A 20,361-nucleotide genomic window follows, 5' to 3' on the forward strand; every position below is an offset into this window, starting at 1 on the left:
TTTCTTGGCCATAGTTTCTCCTTGCTTTGGCGACTTTCCTTCTTCGACTGCTCACAATATAAGAATCCTTGAATATTTCATGTATAATAAATCATTTAAATGCAAAAAAAACTGGAAGGTTTATTTGAAAAATTCATTATACTCATTCAAAACGTTCGACACACATCTTTGACATGGTGGCACAGCACCAGTCGAATTCAACTTTTAACAGAGAACACTAAAAAGGTACAAATTATTTTATTTCAAAATCTAACACTGGTTAACCTCCACCCGTGTGCTGGAAAGTAGTGAGAATCCAGAAGTCCAACATGTGTCCAGTTCCGTTGAGTCACAATCCAAGTGATCCACCGCGGTCAGACGGTAATCCCACGACGTTCCATCTGCTCACTTTGTCAAAAAAAAACTTAGCTGTGGTTGCTTCCTGTCTTTGAAAGTTTCTGGCTGCCGGAGGTTGTCGAAGGGGCGGTCAAGTCACAAGTAGGGAGTTCTGGATGCTGTAATGTCTCATCCAGTTGGGTGATGAACTGTTTGAGGTCCTCGATACAACGTTCGCGGATCTCCCCTAGGTTCTCTCTGAGGGGGACTTGTAGCTGCTTCTCCAGATTGGGATCTTTAGCGACCAGCATCTTCACCACCGTACCAAAGGTTTCACAGTCCTGGCGGTACACCTGAGAGTGGACAAGGCGGGAAAAAAAAAAAAAAGTTGATGATGAATTATGATGAAGTCTTGACTTGAGAAAACTAGCATTCCCCTGCTCCGTTCTTCACCTAGGCGTGCACACAATTTGTTTTAGTTGTCCTGGGCTGAGCATGCTGGTGTCAATTAGGGGGGGGGGGAGATTAACACATCTTCTCAAGTCCCATAAATGCAGCTTAAATTGCAAGTGGCGGAGGTGGGGTGGGGGGAATGAAGCAATAAAGACACTTGAAGCTCAGGGCTGCGAGAGGGGCAATGACATCCATTCATTTCATAGCTGCCTCTTTACTCTTCTACCGAGGAAGCGTTTTCTCAAAAACCGCTGCTTTGAGTCGTTTTACAATCTTGCTGGGACATCCAAACTACATCCGTAGGGTGCCGCCTCAATCAACTCAAAGGCTGCTGATTGGTCCAGAAGACAAAAATAGTCCCAGGAAATTGCGCTGATGTCAAACGAACACCCTCTTCCTTTGGTCATTTTGAACTAATCGAGATTCGATCCCCTTTGTGACGTGAATGACGGCATCAGCGTCTCTCAGGAAATACCCAATCAGGTACAAGAACCCAAAACACTTGAGCAGAGAAAAAAAGAAACCGATCTCTGAAACAATGTGTTAAGAATATACTTCCTGTATTATAAATGACTTCCCCGGTTATCAAAACAGGAAGGAAAAGAATTGTGCTTAACTCTGGGTGGGGCAGGCAAGCCGTGTCTGGGTATCCAACTCCCCCGAAAATCCGTCTCTAAAAATGTGCTCAAACTTTTCTCAACTGATCGCCGCAGGCCGTTAAAAGTGGACCAGAGATACACGTGAGCCATCGGCGTGTGCCTGCTTGCCCAGGCAGCAAGCGGAACAAAAAAAAACAACAAATAAGTGGGGGCCCTTCAGTCAAGCGCTGCCACGTTTGAAGCCAAAACAAAAGAGGATCTGAAAAGCCTGTCCTTCTGCCCAGTAGTCAAATATATTTAGATTCCTGCACAAATGAAATGAAACACCGTTTGTGTCACGGCCAGGAATGCGAGGAGTACAACGTGATCCGGTTTATTGCCTTTCACGCCGCGTCGCTCACGACGACCGGCGAGTTTGTACCTCTGCCAAAGTCAACTCTGACGACCAGAAACAGCTCAGGTAGAATTTCAGAGGAGCAGTTTGAGGGAGCGACGCAAAAGACACAGGGCGGGAGGGGGGGTTGATGTGGGGCTTGATGATGGAAAAGTCCGTTTATGATCTGCTCGGCAAGTTTGGGTTTTTAACGCTTTTAAAGGAACAACCGGACTCGCCCTTGTGTACGGTCGAGATGGCTAGACCAGATTGGATGCTGAAAGCCAAACAATCAGGGCGCACGTGACGTGAGGGCCTGCTACGATAGAACCGCCATTCGGAATAAAAATGACTACTACAGCTATATAATCTTTGAATCATGGTACAGGAATGCTGGCCAACTTTGTGGCTGCGTGCTTTGTCTACTTTGCGAACCGCTTTGGCCCGCGGCCATCAGTCACGAAAAACTAACTCCCCCAGGATGAAATGACAGAAAGTTGGGATCTATGAAATTTCGAAATGACGGCTCTCTTCTAGGGTGGAATTACCAAAGCTGGATGGTTGGTATTTTACTTTTTTAAAGGGGTGGGTGGGTGGTTGGGGGGGTGTCTGGGAAGGGGTATACTCTTTGAATGGGGACTACACATACAGTGATAATCACTTTTTGGGAAATTTAAGAGCGTCAAATTACTGGGGGTACACAGTACCCAGATGGGCTAGAAAGAAGACTTGACTATAAAACGGGCCCGAATCTGCAGCGTCAGCAACCGGGTTACAAGCGCCCGTAGGCTCTTGCCATGCGAGCGCGCCTTGCACGCTTCAAGGCAGACCCGCTTTGGCTTTAATGGGCCCAGTAAAGCAGCGGTAGCGTTCAGTCTTTTGCGGGAAAGGCCCTCATTAGATGAGCCAGCAGAGCTGCAACCTCCACCCCGCGGGGTGGTTGTAACGCTGTTGACCTCTATTTATCCAAAAGCACAAAGCTATATCCTGGTCAGCTTTTAGACCTTTATCGATATGGTCAAAGTGTTTCCAGAAAGTTCCATCAGTCCGTGTTATTGTTTGGTGCAATGAGCATTGGTTGTCAATATTCCATACAGGTATCTTAATAGACATTTACAAGACTTCATAGAAAATCGTGTTGCCTTACCTTTCAACTTTAAACACCAGGGAACAGGAGAAGGAATTTTGACCCCTTGAATTTTGTTAAGTATTTTTAAATCAAGGCTAGTGTCAGTAGCCCATTTATATTAGTGCTTCGAAACTTTTGATGCCAAATCTCACTTAAAATGTCTTTTTAGCTCTGTATTAGTGCTTCAGAACTTTTGATGATAAATTTAACCGAAAATGTCTTTTTCGCTCTCCAAGTTGGATTAAAATACAGTATCATAAACAAATGGAGACTAGATCTTTGGAGATTGTCATTAATTTCAAGTAATTAAGGTATAGGTCGATAAGTATAATGAAAACTAATAATCAGGAACATATGCCATAAAAGGATGACAATTATATTATTTCATTCCCTCACCCAATCAGAATCTCTAATCAAATCAGAATTGCTCAATTCTGATCAACTCCCGTCACCAAACACAGTCAATCAAGAAAAAAGAAGGGGGCACCTTTTCAATCTCTTGGGCTTTAGTTGCAATGGCCAGCGATCGCTGCTCATTAAAGTTGTCTGTCTTTTGACTCTCCTCTGTGGCAACAGGCGCCAACAATGGCTCCTCTTTTTCTTTCTCCTTTTCTTTGTCTTTTTCAGTTTCGTGTGCATTGTTCTCCTCCTAAAAGAGAGGCAGGGATGTCATTTGATCATTTGCTTGCATGGACTGATCATTTCCTGACAGGCCAACTTTAAAAAAAATAAAATAAAGTAAAGGCCAAGGAGCAGCGCTATCCATCTATGACTAAAGTCTACTCACAAGAAAAGAATCAGGCCATGGGAAGAGCTATATTAATTCTCCACGTGACTGGAAAAAAAGGAATAGCGGGCGGATGCTACATCCCATCAAGTCCAGCGTGCATGCTCGGGCGTTTGTCATTTCGTAGCCTGCTTGTCCATAATGCGTGGTGGAGGGAAAAAAAAAATCTTGTCTGAATCATTCAATTCAACTGACTGGGCACCACCCAACATGAAAGGCTGGTCCAAACAAGGATCTTTCAAAACCGGGGCGGACTTTGATGTGACTTTTCGGGAAATGATGTGGTTTTCAATGGTTTGGGACTGCTTTTAGAAGTTCTCTAAATTACTGTGTTTTGGCAGGGGAGTGGACTCGCTCCAACAACCGGTCCCAATTTCATATTTCTGCCGCAGTGGATCTCCGCTTTGTCTTCACTGCTGTGACTTTTTTTTTTTTTTGGTGTGTGTTCAGTCAGCGTTTGTTGACTCTCCACAGCAGGCAGCGGCCATTAGTGCTCGCTTTACTGGGGGCACAGCGCAAACCTTTCATCTTGGCAGAGGTTATGGGTTTGTGCCCCCCCTACCCCGCAACACGGAGAAACAATGCCCTAGGCCCAAGATCAAACATCGCAAATAAGTGGAGGCAATGTTGGAAGTCGCTCAAACTTTCGTCACAGCAATGTTCTACCATCTAAATTTTAACTTCGCTACCAAACACAGTACGTTGGGAGCCCTCCAGGAGCGACAGAAAGCAGTTGGGTTGAAATACTGGACCAAGTTATGTTCCACCGGGGAGGCCCTCTTAGCTTTGCGGCGAAGATCCGATGATAAAATTATGACTCGGGCTAATGCGTTGAGCCCTTTCCCTTCTGGGTGGCCGTCACATCTGACTCGGTTTAACCTGCAGCTGCGACGGTGGAGATGGAGGATATCTGCAAAACTATTATTTACAAAGTTGCTTTAGTCAATAAACACGGCAGTAATGTTAGAAGGGGGAAAAAAAAAGAAACGCGACAGACCGCTGCTGACATTTGAGCTCTCTGCAGTCCACGTGACTCAAGTCTGCTTACACGGCAGGTAAACAAAAGCACTGGGCCACTTTAAAAGCCATTAAAATATTTCAAGGGGATGAAATAGTTTTTACAGTGACGCGGTTTAAGTTGGTCCAGGTGTAGTTTTCTGTCCTCGTGAGCTCACCTTGGTTGAGGTGGCACTGCTCGGAGAGCCTTCTATTGACAGACCCGGGATCTTTTCTGGAGAAAAACGAGAAGACAAGGCAAAGATTGAGGATAAAAATGAGAAGTGTCGATGACCACGAGGGAAATCACGAAGCGGTTTGCACCCCAAACAAGACTTTAGCTGAATAAACACGTCAAGCCTCAAAAGATTTGATCAAATTGGACACTGCTCCCCTATCGTGTGTAGGCTTTCACTTCAGGTATATCCGTCAGACATCCAATCTGTGGCATGTTTACGAGGCCGAACAAAGGTGGCTGCCGGATGCATTAGAAATGCTCTCCGTCTCTCTCAAGTTACCCGGCAGGTTACGTTTAACGACCGTGACCTCGAGATACATCTGAAAGAAATTTTCTCGATGTTTCTCACCTCCCTTCAATTACTGTTTCGTGGAGATGATGCACAAAAACAATCTGCTTTCTTTGATAAGCATCATGTGACAGTTGGCAGTGGTTGGCGGGGAGTCCGTTGGGAGGTCATGCTACTCACACCATGCAAACGAGATATTCTAATATTTGCATTTACTGTTTACAGTCCAGTGGCAGTCAAATATGTACTAACCTGCATAAGGGCCTGTTGTCAACTATGGGACGGTAAAAGGCGCCACTTTGTTTTATTGTTTGATAAGATTTGGCAGCAGCGCAAGCAATTTCATTTTCATGACCAGATCGGAGGAAGACGTTCGAGTGAGGAAACAGCGAGCAAGGTCGCCGCGAGACACTTAAATCAAACATTTGTGACGCAGCCCCTTCTTGACCTGGGTGACACAATCAGCAACACTGCAATGTTGTTGCATTTCCGTTACGTAGCAGAGAGTTTAACAAAAAAAATCACACTAAGTATGGCTGCCATGAGGCTGAAACGGCATCTATCATCAAGGTCGATGTTAGTTTTCAAGTAAAGACCCGTAGACTCATGTTCACTGTGAGGAAAGAGCGCCCCCCAGAGGTGCCTATTCAGACTTGTGAGCCCCCCTGGACCACCCCACCAAAAATGTCACTGAGCCATATTATCACAAGTTAAAAAACAACCGCAATTATTTTATTTATTTATTTTCCCCTAGGGGATATTAGGCAAATACAAAACGTGCGTGACTTGCATGTATTTGTGATGTTGATGTTTTTCTGCTATGTTTTGACTACACCCACAAACCCCATCCCAATTATCGGGCTAATTATAGTAGTTTTGCCCAACCTGGCTCCAGAAAAAAGCTGAGCGTGGCATCAAAGAAAATGCAGTGTCAGCCATCCGACGTACCGGTACTCTTGCCTTGCTGCGAGGGGAACGGGAGGTTTTTGGTCCGCTCCGGCGAGTATCCCCTGCTGCTCACGCTCGAACCCGAGCGGCTGTGGGGGGAGCGGTCTCTCGGAGGCGCGAAGGGAGGCGCCTTTCTCCTGTAGTCTTGTCTTTCATCCCTGCGACAGTCGAAGTCAGAAAGAAAAATATTTGCAACAGAGGAGCCACAGATACACAAAAAAAAGTAGCTAGCTTAATTCATACCCTCGGTCCAGGTTGAGGATGGCTTGCATGAGCGTGTCAGACCCGCTTTCTGGTAGCGCTCGGGGCGCTGGGTACATGCTTTGGTTCCGAGTTGGCGGTGCGCGGTTGCTAAGGACGTAAATGAGTTCTCCAGATATTAAAACATGATTCTCAGTAAATGAACATGCTAGTTTAGCGCAAGCATAGAGTCGACTGTACTTGTATTCCATAGGCCGACCCGTGTGTTGCTCCTCCCTCGGTCCTCTGAAATAATCCTCCTGCTGAATAGACAGAAGATGCAATCATAAGACTCCATATTTGGATCCAATATGACATGTACGTTATCACGGTTTTCACCCTTCTTGATGGGTGACCGCCTCTGCGTTCTGAGGGGGGGAAATGACTGGAATCGCCATGGTAGCCCCGCTGATCTTCCCCGTGGTAATTACGCGGGCCTCCTCCATTTGGGAAAAAGCGAGGACCTCCTTCATATTCATAACCATCAGGCCTGCCAAAGTGGCCTCGCCTATCTCCTCCTCGAGAGTAATGACCCTGGAAAGGATGGCGGACATTAAGAAGTGATGCCTTACGAATAAATGAGAAATTGGCTTATAGAAGACGTGCTTGTCGAGCAGAAGCTTACTCTCCCCGGCCTGTCGCCCATGAAGCGCTCTTCATACGCCTCTCGTACACTCCTCTCCCTCCTGTACGTCACTACAGCCACCAAAATTAAAAACATACTGATTTGTCACTCAAGAATAAGACAGACGGTCATTCTTAACTGAACGTCTAAAAGCTATTAACAACTCCATCACAATAGTTTGGCATATGTTGTATGCATTATTTATACAACTCACTTTCTAATGAGGAGCTCTCTGGGTTAGTTTTGGATGAAGTTTCTCAATAGAACCTGCGGAAAGTTGAAAAAAAAAAAAGGAATGTTTATTCTAGACAAGTGGATATCTCAACGGGTATTACCGATTCAAGTAGGTATACAAAATAACTAGTTACGGTTAAACCAATACAGGCCGATAATATTCGACCTAAACGTGACTGTAGCTGCTCAGTTGATTCCACCACAACACCGCGGTAAAAAACGTCCCATTAAATCCCCCAAATAAGACGAAATATGTCATTGTTTCAAGCGCGTTTAGGCAGACTCGTACTAGCACTGCTAATAAGCTAACAGTAGCCTGCGTATTCAGTGCCTAAATGCGCGCCTCGTTTTTCACACTTGGCTTATTTTTATCGCAACAGAAAATAAAATATGGCATATTAAGGTAATTTCCTACATATTTGACAATATTTAAGTGATATGAAACCAGCTTTGTTATCGGTAAACTACACTCACGTTAGCCTTTCCCGTATCCTACCATACGAACAGCGTGTATTTTGTTGGACGGTATGTAGTGCGCTGACGTCATCAGTCAGCGACACGGAAGCCGTATTTGTTTACCACTTTCTGCACGCACATGAATGCAAGAAATACTCGATTTTAAGACAACTTAGAGGCGTTTCAATCTTTTTTTTCTTTTCTAAATAACCGTTAACTGTGTTGGTAAGTGTTTTAGACTTTGGGGGCTGCAATTTGCATTTTTTCTGGCCTACCTGGCAACCTACACGATACTATCATTATAAATTGTCCATTTTCTTCAAGTTTTGTATGAATTCAACATGAGCGGCGGCTTAGCACCGAGCAAAAGCACTGTATATGTGTCGAACCTGCCATTTTCTCTCACCAACAATGATCTCCACAAGGTAATTCTGATTCAGCATCGTTCACCTCAATGGAAAAATGTTAAGTCTGATTCTTTTGCAAAAACGTACAACTAACAAAGGCTTGTAATGATTTCAGCTGTTTACCAAGTATGGAAAAGTGGTTAAGTGAGTATGTTTTTTTTGGAACCTTTCACTTTATTTAACATAAAAAAAGTGATGGTACTCTAATGGCTGTCTATTTGTCAGGGTTACAATCGTGAAGGATAAAGACACTCACAAAAGCAAAGGAGTGGCGTTCGTTCTATTCCTGGACAGAGACTCGGCTCATAACTGTGCAAGAGCGGTGAACAACAAGCAAGTGAGTGAAAATTTTATAATTACTATGATTACCGTATGGAAGTTACAGATGTGCTTGCTTTCCAGTTGTTTGGCAGAACTGTAAAAGCCAGTATTGCACTCGACAACGGCCGAGCGACAGAGTTTATCAGGAGGCGCAACTACACAGACAAGAGCAGGTGTTATGAATGTGGGGTCGGTACAATTGTGTTGTTTTTTTTTCAACATGTCTGCTGTGTGTATTTGGGTCAATTTACAGCTATTTATTCTGCTACAATATACCAGGACACAGGTCATATGAGCTATGCATGTCCCAAGAATATGCTGGGAGAGCGAGAGCCGCCAAAGAAGAAGGAGAAGAAAAAGAAGAAAAAAGCTCAGCAACTTGAACATGTGTAAGGAATAAGACATGCTGGAAAAATAGGATGCATCCTCTTTCAATGCCTTTTATTCCCCACATAGCGAAGAAGAGGAACTGGAAAGTGAAGAAGAAGGAGAAGATCCAGCACTTGACAGTCTGAGTCAAGCCATAGCTTTTCAGGTATTTGGGAGATTAAATTTGTTATATAGCCCGAGTAGTAAGATGACTTGATTCTTTTTCGTCGTCACAGCAAGCGCGTATTGACGAAGAAGAGAAGCAAAGAAAAAGCACGGCTATGTCCCAGGATGACAGCCCTCATCCTTCGTCCTCCTCAGACTCCAGGAAAGTACGGATCAAAAAGAGCGCATACTTCAGCGATGAAGAAGAGCTTAGTGACTAAAGTGAACCTTTTGCTCGCTTGTACATACATTTGTTGTAAATAAAAACATGTCATGTGTTCTTGGAGTTGTTAGTGAATCAAATCGTTCCGCTGCAAAATATATTGTGGTATGTGTAAATATGTGTCAAGCAAACTGATGATGTGAAAATAAAGTATTTGGAAATATTGGGATAAAAAGATGCGGCAAAATTGACCTCTGCTTTAAGAATTAAAAATGGAAACATCATAAAACGCACTTGGCGAGTCCTCGATGTGGACATTGAGAGCAAATGATGGCGCTGTGGAGCCATCATGAGGAATGTCAGGCTAAGAAAGACGCGCCGCCCACGATTGGCTGACGGGAGTCACGTGATTTGCTCCCAAGCGGAGTTTCCACGACAGCTGGAAGCCGAAACGGCAAAGGGCGCATCGCTTCTTCTCAAAAGAATCGGGACGAGGGGAAAAAACAGACCTCTGCTCGTCTTGGCAACCCCTTCCAGAGACACCCTGGTCTGGCATGGGCGACAAGAGGAGTCCCACAAGGTAACGACTGCGGCCTAGGCGAGTTCTATGGAGCCGTGTGGTGGGGGCAGACAGTGGCGAGCGCGCGGGGGGCCGGGGGAAAAAAAATCATTTTCTCCATGGTATCTTAGTCCACCTTTTTTTTTTTTTTTGGCGTGCATGCATTTGTGCAAGCGTGCATGCGCGCGGCTGTTAAAACCTCATTACAGCGTTGGGATCACGGCGCGCGTTCACACGATTTTCCTTCTGTAATCCTCGAGCCAGATGTGTGCCATCGATAGCAGTCGCTCGGTGCGAAAGGGGGGCTGGCTCATCTTCTCTTGTCTGCTGCACGCTGCGCTTTACCTCGCTTATTTGTCTGTGTTTGTTTTCAAGGCCGAAGCGTCAACCCAAGCCCTCCTCCGACGAGGGGTTTTGGGACTGCAGCGTGTGCACGTACAAGAACACGGCGGAGGCTTTTAAGTGCATGATGTGTGATGTCAGGAAAGGGACATCAACAAGGTAAGACCTTGGACATAGCGGAATGGTGTCTTAAATGTGCATTGTGCAGCTTTCTCCTTTTTTTTTTTACGAGTCATTTATGACATTGCAGTATTTCCATGTACTGTCAATCAAATAGTATGCCATGGCTTGTTACTTTTCATTGTTCCAATACTTGATATCGTTCACATTTGGAATGTCCCTCAGCACGTCGCCAAAGGGTCACAAGTTGAATTTGAAGCAGGCTTTTTTGCAAATTACAACCCATCACCAATTTTGCATCAAATGAAAAAAATCTGCAGATCTGGGTAAAGTCTAAATGAATGTACCTTCAGCGAGTATGCTGCCGATGGGAGTGAAGTGATCCAGGAAATGAGTGTTATTCCTGCTGGACACTCTGTAACAGGAAGAATACACAACAAAGAGCTGAGCGGGAGGAAATGCAACTTTAGCACGACACCCAAATGTGTGTACGTGTGTGTGTGTGGGAGGGCTCACTGCGAACGAGGTTGTCACCGCAGCCGCCAGTCAGACAGACATGGCTTATTACTATGCAACAGCTTAATCAGCCTGCTGTCATCATACACACACTCACGCACAGATGCACTCAAAATGCATGTTTTGCACTTGGATGCACACACACACACACTGTCGTCACTTTTTTTAGACACTGTCTTTTTTTTTTTTTCTTTCCACCCTGCACGTTGCTCACCACTTTGGTCCACTGTGGCTGCATCATTGCTGCCTGTGGTCATCACGAAGCTTGCATCATCATTGGAAGCCTGTCCAAAAGGCGTATTTTTCCAGACACTTCTGTTCTTGCGCATGACTAAAATAAGAGTCAAATCAACTTGCATTCAAATATAAATGCTCTCACACACATTGGCAAAGGACAAACCGCTCTTGCGGGCACCCCTGGGAAGTTAAAAGTGGGGCGCGGGATGGTACCCACTAAATCATCGTCGTTGGCCGCTGAATCGTTGGCGCCTCGGCCTGCCAACACTGCGGCAAAGATGGTCGCACAGGTGGTCTGGGCCGTTAACGAGCATACAAAATAGACAAGCGGTTCGCTCGGCGCCACGGTAAAGGGCAAACGACGTGCGGCATACAAATGCAAGATGGAGACGGCGCCATCGCCGCTTGCTAAACGAGTGTGACAGAGCTGTAAATATGAAAATTAGTGTGGCAAAAAAACAACTTGATGCCAGAAGATAAAATGGCAGGATAAGCCGCCTAAAACATCTGAACCTAATTTAGGGTCACTTTAAATGGTGGCTGTTTTTTCTTGATGAATTGAAATACGAGTTATGAGAGGCTATGCACGCCATGTCAGTTATTCATTTTTTGGCCTCTGTTTTTCATTTTCTTTCTCTCACACCTAACACTCTCCCCCCCCTCCCCCCTCTTTTCCGTGTTTGCTCTCTCTCCGGAGTTGAACTTAACCCAGGGCGTCCTGGGCTGACAGGCGGACTGATCTACCGCTTTCATCAGTGCTGCATATCCAAGCCGCAACCTTTTTTCTGTCAGCGTTTGGAAGCGTGTCATCTGCTCGCGCACAATTTGACGCTCGACGGTATACGGACGATAATTCCTCGTCGACGCCTTACGTGGGCGGATGCATCACGACGTATCATAGCTACTTCCAACCAAGGTGTGTCGGTTAGCGCCGACGCTGCAGGTCGAACCGACTTTCAAAAGCTCGCCCGTATTTGTTCTGCCGCTTTTTTTTTTGTCCCCTCTCGATCACGCCCTTTATGTTACAGCTTTCAGCCGCATACAAATAATCAACCGCGAGGGGGGGGGGGGGGGGGGGCATGAAGCGTGCCGTAGGCGTGTCACCGAGGCTCAAGATTACGGCTACGTGATAAGCCTGTAATTATGCCGCTGACACTGATGCATGACATTCAGCTCTAAGCGAGAATCAGGAGGGGAGAATGTGGCGGCGTGGCTAGCGGGCTGTCTAAAAGGTGTCATAAACCACGGGACGCGGCGAGCCATCTGTCCCCCCCCCCCCCCCTCCACACACACGCCATCATCCACGCACAAGCCCAGCATGTCGAGGCGGCAAGAGCCATTAATCATCAGGTTGGATGAGCTCCCAGGAGCTAGCCTCACTACCTGCTGTTAGCAAACGCACAAGCGGGTCCTGACACAAGGACGCCCACACCCGAGCGGAGAATGTGCAACGGAGCGTAAAATAAGCTATTTCGCAACAATCATCGCAGAGCCCAGATGAATGTCGTCGGAGCGGTCTTGTGGTTTGCATTGCACAAAGGCCTTTTAGCGCACAATAAGACTATCAACAGGCTCGAATACATAACTGGAGCTACTATTATGGCTTGTACTATATCCCACTAGACGGTTAAATATTTAACAACCCATAATAATAATAAAAAAACTGATTAAAAAAACCTAAAACACATCGATGACTTAAGTTAGACTGTGCTCACTCCCACCGCGGCGCAGCCCTCCGGAGCCGGTCCGCATTGTTCCTAACATTAACTCGAGGCGGCAGATTTCCGCCGGTCATAAAAATTGAGCCCAACCGCAAGTATGACATTGGGCTAACAAGAGTTCTTCTATGAAGAAAATGAATGTGAGGGAACTGTTGTACTGTAATAGGCAGGACAGGACAAGTCCAAGGTGGATTTAAAGGCGTCAATGATGGTTGTTGCTAGGGAGATTAGCTACTGACAGCACGCTAAACATGCATGGACTGTCCTCTAAAATGTTCATTGTATTGATTCCCCCCACTTATTGTAAAATTTCAAGGCCTAATAAGCGTTTGATGGGGTTAACAGACGCCCCACTGTTTACACACGCCGTGCTATTATTAGATTGGCCGGCTCCTCTTTCACCTCCAGCAAAATGGGCAGAGATCTCGTTTCATAGCAAAACAGTCGAGTCGAACGCGTGTTTGTCATATTTCAGTCTGGCCGGGGGATCTTTGAATTCAATCAAACAAGAGCGTTTGTCGCCTCACGAGCAGTTGGGTTGTTTAGAGCCGGGCGAGCCGGCGCCATTTAGCCTAAGGGCAGGAAAGACAATGTGTGTTTTGTGAGCACTCGTCGGCGGTGGCGGGCCTTACAAAACAAGCTTTGTCACTTCAGGAGGAGGATCAGGTTTGTCAAGGAGAGCGGCAAATTGCTTCAGCCACGACTGCGGGAGGGTTGGAGGCGGGATTTGGGGACGGGGAAGGCGGCGGCGGGGGTGTTGCTTTTATTTAAAAGGTGTCAGCGCTTCTGCAGCAAAGCACTGACGAGATATTTTAAAGGTTGGCGGCGTCTCGCTTGTTTTGATGGGAACGATACAGCAAAAAAAAATCATGGGGGTGATTTCTTTTTTCATTTTTTTTTTTCAAAGCAAGCCGAGCAAGAAATTGGGTCACCGTTGAATCATTAAACATTCACGCTCGCAGAACTAATGGCACTGACATGCACAAACGCTGAATGCGGTCACTTGACATCACGGGCTCATATCGAGCTCGCATCCAACGAACGATATCAAAAATGAATGAGGGCCCTTGCGGCTCACCCACGCGCGACCACGTCTTCGCACACGCCATCTGGCCGAAGGTTCCTCGACTTCATTCGGACCGGGCCAGGTATAAATGCTGTTTACGCCGACTCGTGTGTCGGGGGCTCTCAACAGATGGCCTTTTCAGCCCACTTGGCTCGGGGTCCTGCCAGCCCTCGAAACACACACACACATGCTCGGTGAAAGCAATACAGTTTCAGCCTTGCACAAACAACTGTCATGGATCAGTTGACTGGAGAGCGATGTCGGGCTTCATAAATGCCACAACATTGCGATAGCGTTGTATAATGGCTTTGGAATGGCTGATTTTTTTATTTATTTTAAATGCACCAAGTGTCCGCAACAGCCACTTTAAAGAACACGTCGGGTGCAAGCGCCTAACCGGCCCTGGCAGCCATTATTGGCTCCTGATTACGGCGGCGCGCTAGCAATGTGCTCACTATGATTTTCCCTCTCATTAATCTGCCACACGTTTCTTTTCCTCCCAACCACCCCTGCGGTCCCCTCACGCCCCCCGACCCTGCAGGAAGCCACGCCCAGTCTCCCAGCTCGTCTCGCAGCAGCAGGCCACTCAGCAGTTCGTGTTACCCTCGCAGCCCAAGAAGGAGAAGAAGGAGCGCGTCGAGCGGGAGAAGAGCGACAAGGAGCCGGCGCTCAAGAAAAACACTCACAAAAGGATGAGGTGATCCAGCTTGTGCCAGCTTATGATTTTTAAGGGGGATTTTGCAAAAGGGGCGGGGCATATATTATTATTTTTATTGTTTTTGCAGGCCCAGGTTAAAAAACATTGATCGTAGCAGCGCCCAGCATCTGGAGGTGACGGTGGGCGACCTGACAGTCATCATTACAGACTTTAAGGAGAAGGCCCGGCCGTCGTCGACCTCGGCCTCCTCCTCAAGCGCCGCCTCATCGGCCGCCGACCACCACAGCCAGAACGGCTCCAGCTCGGAAACCACAGAGAAGGGGCTCTCGTGCTCATCGTCGCCCCTGAGAGAGGGCGGCTCGCTTAACGGGGAGTCCCACTGAGACCACCCGCCCGATCTTTCCATTCCATTCCGCCCCCGGCTGGTTCTCTTGAACGGATAATTGCTTTTCAGCCTTTTTCAAGCAAAGACGCATCTGATTCAAGTCGGATCAGTCACCACCATGATTTAGGAAACATTACGCAACTATCCACTGACAGGAAACTTTTCATTTGGATCATTTCGCCACACTCGAGAGAATCCCACACATTTATGCAAAGCTTCCTCACAGACAGCTCTTCTTTTTTTTTTTTTTTTTGTCGTGACATGCTCAGACAAGCTTTGGACAGTGTGATGTACTCTGGGAATACATTAGCTTCTTAGCTTAGCCTGCAACCTCAAACACGATTCTCTGAAACTTCATGTGAAGTTCCGCTGTTGAATTTTCTTGGATTAAAACCCACATTTAGGAAAAGCTTAGTATATTGTTAAGGGTCATACCAATGTTTTTTGTTACTGTGTGCAAGTGGTGGAGCGCATTGGACAAACTGGAATGAATTCAGTTGTCTTTCTGCAAGGGGTTCAAGCGAGCCAACATGGAGGTACTAACTCAGGATTGAACCCGACAGAACAAAATACACATTTCTGCACATCCCGGGACACGTCACATCAGGATTCATGCATGGTAAAACTGATGACACGGCGGTCAAGGAAGGAAGATTTTAGCCAGTCAAACTGGACATTAGTTTTAAAATCGCCGCCGCTGCACGACGAGACGAGGAGATACGGTTCTGTGGACTTCATTGTGGATAAGGCACCACGCAACACGGGGAAAACTTGGTGGACATTTATTTGCAGGGCAGGCGATGGAACGAATTTCAAAAACTGTTTATATTTCGTCATTTTCATGTAGCCAACGTGGGGAGCTTTAGATGGTCTAAACTTCCAGCCGAGCAATTAATAGTAACTACACAATCTACAAATCTATAGATTCTCACAGATTAATGACTATTTACAATATGTTGTACAATATGTTTTCATGTGGCTGTATTGTCCATCATATCAATGTTATTGCCATGTTTGTTTTTTTCTTCATTTTATGCAGTGATTCAAAATGTCACAGCATGATCAAAGGTGTTATAATGTGGGACAAGTTACGATTGTGTCGTTTAGACTCACTGCAGGGGTGTCAAACTCATTTTTGTCGCAGGCCGCATCAAAGTCATAGTTTCCTTCGGAGGGCCGTTATGACCCACATAAATGAACGCCTCATATTATATAGGCTACGGAACAGAAAATATTTAAAAAAAATGAATGGTCATAAAAATTGCTAGCAATAGCTCTATTTTTTAAAAGTGAAGACAATTTGCAATTTTAGTATTTACAAATGAATTTGATGCCCAATTTGTTTTCGTGGGCCACATCACAGGATGTGGCGGGCCGTATCAGGCCCCCCGGGCCTTGAGTTTGACACCTGTGCTTTAGAGATAAGGTTCACAACACTAGCTGGGACTACGTGCTCGGGCCTGTCGGAATTGCTTAGAAATGTGTTACATGTTTGTGGCAACAATGGAATAATTTTCTTTGTTTTTATTTTGTTTTATTTGTTGATACATTTCCTTATGGTCTGCTCAGTTGTTATGAAATGTGTGTTTATGACAAGTCTATATTAGAGCGCTGCAAAATGCAAACAAAACACTACGATATGCAGTTTTGCATTCGATTTCTTCTATTAAACTGCCTTTAGTACATGCCAAACAAAGACAGACATATGTACTGTACAACGTCTCTACCCTTTAGCACCACCTGGTGGCTCGCCTAGTAATTACTGCTTCATACATGCGAGAAAACAGATTGCATATACTAAGTACTACAGAGTAATATTGCAGTTATCAATGATTAGCAGCTATCTTAAATGTCAATGCCCCCCCCTCCCCAATTGCAATTGAACTTGGGGGCTCCTTTTCTAAATCCGCCACCCCAATCAAAAGACAGCCATAAGCTATGAATGGCTCTTTTCAGAAGTGAAATAAAATGAAAGTTGACTGAGGGGGAGGAATCCCACCCTTCCCCCATTTAGGGTCTTGACCTCTTGAATCAGTGGGGGACCCCCATAAAGAGGAGACAATGAATAAAGAGCAACCGGAAACACTTGTAGCCTACAGAATAAAAGCGTGAATCAACAATGGCATAAGTATTTGCATTTTGGATATATTTTGTGGTATAGTGTAGTACACATAAACGTAGAATAAAACTGCCGTTCAAAAAGCAGTCTTAAGCAATCAGCTTTCAAAGTGTAGGGAAGTATGACGCAGCCAAATGGTTTCCCTTTTCAATTTAACCGGAAATACATTGGCATTACTGTTAACTTATCGAACATTCGCGTTATGTGTCCTGACTTTAGCCCCGAGTTCCGTGCTCAAACTCTATAATGCGGCGTTACATTCGTGCACTGCTGTTGTGCACGATGTTTGCCGTGTTTTCGGGGTTCTACATTTATAGTGCACTTTTTCACGCCGATGTGTCAGCTGGGCAAAACGGACCGAAGAGGATTTACGTCCCTGCAAGAATCCCAGGACCAAAAAAAGGGGATCCAGACAAAACGGGGTCACAAATATCACGTCGGCATAACAGGTAAGTGGAAATAGATGCGTCGTCGTTATTTACACATTTAGACGACTAACAAGTATATTTGTCCCGACATTTGCGGCTCGAGATGTTTTGAAATTGTAATGGAATGAAGCGCTCGTTAGTCTGTGACGTCACGGTTTGGGTCATGAATGGGATTCACGCGAGATTTGTCCATGAGACTTGCGCATAAATGTGATTTGGAAGGATGCGTTCAAGTACGTTAAGAAAGTTGGTCAGATTAAACTTCCTCCTTAGTTGAACAGATCATGGAAAAGTATTAATATAACTAATTATTAATCAATATAAGATATAAAGTAGTTGTGTTTGCTGATTTAAAAATAAAAAAAGAGTTAAGCCATTGTTTTTGGAACATGATGTTGTCATTCCACTCAGGTACATCATGCGCAAAAGGGGCCAGCTGGAGATGGGCGGCCGGACCAGACCTCCCCCCCGCATGCACTTGGCTGTGGTGGCCTGTGGCGAGCGGCTGGAGGAAACCGTCACCATGTTAAAATCGGCCGTGCTTTTCAGCATCAAGCGCTTCCAGCTGCACATTTTTGCCGAAGACCAGCTGCACGCCAGATTCACGGAAGCAGTGAGTTCTCATTCGGAAAAGAACTTATGCTCTTGTGCAATTATTCACCACCGTTTCCTCCGATCTAGTTGGAATCCTGGCCGGCTTTTATACGCTCCAGGTTCAACTACACAGTCTACCCGATCCACTTTCCCAATGAGAATGCAGCGGAGTGGAAAAAACTCTTCAAGCCCTGTGCCTCCCAGAGACTCTTTCTACCCGTGAGGGACAAAAACCAATACACCTCTGCGGGAATGCAATATTTGTTTTGACTCATTCTCGTTTTTCTGCACAGCTTATCCTGAAGGACGTTGAATCTTTAGTCTACGTGGATTGCGACATCCTCTTCCTACAGCCTGTCGACCGTCTGTGGGATTTTTTATCTCGATTCGATTCTGCGCAACTGGCTGCCATGGCTCCTGAGCACGAGGAACCCCGCATCGCTTGGTACAATCGTTTCGCCCGCCACCCTTTCTACGGCAGGACAGGGGTCAACTCAGGAGTCATGCTCATGAATCTCACAAGGATGAGGAACGTGTTTTTCAAGGTGAGTGGGACGCTTTGCTGTGGTGTTGTTGTAATACAACTGATGACCACAAGATATCCCCCGTGCACTATAAGAATTACGCACTGTTCCACCACAAAGCCTTTTTTTTTTTTTTATCTTGAAAATACAATTATGCACTAACAGAATGATATGACCTCCGTGGGCCTCAAATGGGAGGAGCTGCTGATGCCACTGCTTCAAAAATACAAACTGAACATAACCTGGGGAGACCAGGATCTTTTAAATATCATTTTCCACTACAACCCTGGTGAGTCTTAAGAGTTGTACGTCACCCAAATGTCCACTAGATGGCGTAAAAACTCAATTTCTTCTTTCATTGCGTCAAAACGGCCTTTTGTATCTTTTTGGCTGTTGCTTATCCAGAGTTCCTACTTGAGTTTCCCTGCCAGTGGAATTATCGTCCAGACCACTGCATCTACGGCAGCAACTGCGCCTCCGCCGAAGACAACGGGATTTACATCCTGCACGGAAACCGAGGCGTCTACCACGACCACAAGCAGCCCGCCTTCAGATTGGTCTACGAGGCCATACGGAAGGTGACTCAGTCAGCAAAACAATGAGAAGTGGAAGCATTCATTTTAGCATTACACATATTGACGGTGTGAGCACAGAGCTAATTTCCACCCCGAGAGGACGTTTATGGGCTGTTTACCAGCAGCGTCATAATATTGATGACCAGGCTGGCATTTACTTAATGATGTCATCAGAGCAAATCTCATTCCCTTTCTATTTAGCATCGCATAGATCAGGGCAATGGTGGATCCATAGCCAATCACATGGACAAAAATGACCTCCATCGTAAAAGACGTTATCGTCTCTTAATTGGGATGGTACGATACCAATGCCCGATACTAGCTGGCTCCAAACTAGAACATTTACATTTGATGATACAGTGATAATCATCAGAACGACGCCATAATAATTTTACGCTAACTCAGTCTGAGGGGTGTCATACGCACTAACCGATGATCCGTTTGACGGCAGTACTCGTTTGGCGCCGATCCGGTAGCGTCCCTGCTGGCCCCGCTGGAGCAGCAACTGCTGAAGACCACGCACACGTACTGCGGGAAAGCCCACGCGCTGTTCACCAAGGCGCTGGTGCACGGCCTGGCCGCCATTAACAGGAAGGCACGGCCATAAGTGACATCTGCTACCTCTGTTGAGCACTTTGAACTAGAACTTCTCTTCTATTATGACACAGTTTTTTTTTGACTGACTAACCTCGAAGAGGAAGCCCTTCTCTTTCCATATTGGAGAATTTATCAAACTGTATCAGAGAATGAAACCAGTACATATTTTTTTTTATGATGTCACTCCACTCAAGAAAGCAATTTTTTATGATGTGTGTTTAGAATTTTAAATTTTTATTTTTAAAAACTGTGAATTCAAACTTACTGTTTTTGTTGGACATGTGACGCAATCTCTTCAAACCAAAGTATTAAATTTTTGTTACAACACTATTGAATGTATTAAGGACTACAATACTGAATTTATGGTTGACGTGCATTTTATTGCATTATGTGTAGTAAAATAAATAAATAAAAATACTTCAGTTTCATATGTACTAGAAAGAACAGACTAAATATGTCAGAACAACTTTGTTACTCAAGCCCGGTCAGAAATATATTTAAAAAAAAAAAAAACATTTAAAAGCAAAGAGCTCTTTCAATACCCGTCGTGGCTTCCTTGCCGGTCGCGAGCACAACCAACAGTTAAGACTTTCCATCCGAGCACTTAATGGAGACGGATGCCGTGCTTGTACAACGGATCGATGCACTTGTCAATAATCTAAAAGCAGACCACCTGAGGTTCTTCGCTGTACCCGCCCGAACTGCTAGGTGCTCATAAAGTAGAAGTGATGGACCAATACTGTACAGCATTGAGCAGAGGGAACCATTTGACGTTTTCCCCCATTAAGCCTTGGACACGGGCGTGTGTATGCG

The 20,361-nt window shown here is 45.5% G+C and overlaps 4 protein-coding genes across 8 annotated transcripts; 3 read left to right on the forward strand and 1 right to left on the reverse strand.

Annotated features, from left to right (window-relative positions):
- Positions 1-100: 100 nt before the first annotated feature.
- On the reverse strand, positions 101-10,632 carry pphln1 (periphilin 1). Of its 4 annotated transcripts, none has more exons than XM_061269131.1 (10): positions 10,476-10,632; positions 7,207-7,259; positions 6,993-7,063; positions 6,707-6,901; positions 6,569-6,630; positions 6,371-6,478; positions 6,128-6,285; positions 4,832-4,887; positions 3,357-3,518; positions 101-668 (listed from the first exon to the last, which is right to left on the reverse strand). In XM_061269131.1, coding segments are annotated over exons 2-10 (1,077 nt in total). In that variant the 5' UTR covers positions 7,208-7,259; positions 10,476-10,632; the 3' UTR covers positions 101-404. The 4 variants fall into 4 exon arrangements, with proteins under 4 accessions (XP_061125115.1, XP_061125116.1, XP_061125117.1 ...); XM_061269132.1 differs by lacking the exon at positions 10,476-10,632 and adding an exon at positions 7,701-7,780 and having other exon boundaries at positions 6,569-6,627; XM_061269133.1 differs by lacking the exon at positions 10,476-10,632 and adding an exon at positions 7,701-7,779 and having other exon boundaries at positions 6,140-6,285.
- Positions 7,768-9,222, forward strand: zcrb1 (zinc finger CCHC-type and RNA binding motif 1). 2 transcript variants are annotated; one of them, XM_061269135.1, is made up of 8 exons: positions 7,768-7,907; positions 8,007-8,107; positions 8,205-8,233; positions 8,315-8,426; positions 8,492-8,599; positions 8,690-8,799; positions 8,867-8,945; positions 9,016-9,222. In XM_061269135.1, the coding sequence occupies exons 2-8, from the start codon at positions 8,024-8,026 to the stop codon at positions 9,163-9,165; spliced, it is 672 nt and encodes a 223-aa protein (XP_061125119.1). In that variant the 5' UTR covers positions 7,768-7,907; positions 8,007-8,023; the 3' UTR covers positions 9,166-9,222. The 2 variants fall into 2 exon arrangements, with proteins under 2 accessions (XP_061125119.1, XP_061125118.1); XM_061269134.1 differs by having other exon boundaries at positions 7,887-8,107.
- On the forward strand, positions 9,501-16,407 carry yaf2 (YY1 associated factor 2). Its single transcript, XM_061269136.1, has 4 exons — positions 9,501-9,687; positions 10,042-10,167; positions 14,210-14,365; positions 14,454-16,407. The coding sequence occupies exons 1-4, from the start codon at positions 9,662-9,664 to the stop codon at positions 14,707-14,709; spliced, it is 564 nt and encodes a 187-aa protein (XP_061125120.1). The 5' UTR covers positions 9,501-9,661; the 3' UTR covers positions 14,710-16,407.
- Positions 16,408-16,989: 582 nt separating this feature from the next.
- Positions 16,990-19,965, forward strand: gxylt1b (glucoside xylosyltransferase 1b). The gene is made up of 7 exons (XM_061269286.1): positions 16,990-17,279; positions 17,670-17,871; positions 17,940-18,071; positions 18,146-18,397; positions 18,542-18,665; positions 18,782-18,954; positions 19,403-19,965. The coding sequence occupies exons 1-7, from the start codon at positions 17,077-17,079 to the stop codon at positions 19,556-19,558; spliced, it is 1,242 nt and encodes a 413-aa protein (XP_061125270.1). The 5' UTR covers positions 16,990-17,076; the 3' UTR covers positions 19,559-19,965.
- The last annotated feature ends 396 nt before the right edge of the window (positions 19,966-20,361 follow it).

Source organism: Syngnathus typhle, linkage group LG21, assembly GCF_033458585.1.
Source record: "Syngnathus typhle isolate RoL2023-S1 ecotype Sweden linkage group LG21, RoL_Styp_1.0, whole genome shotgun sequence".
NCBI lineage: Eukaryota > Metazoa > Chordata > Actinopteri > Syngnathiformes > Syngnathidae > Syngnathus > Syngnathus typhle.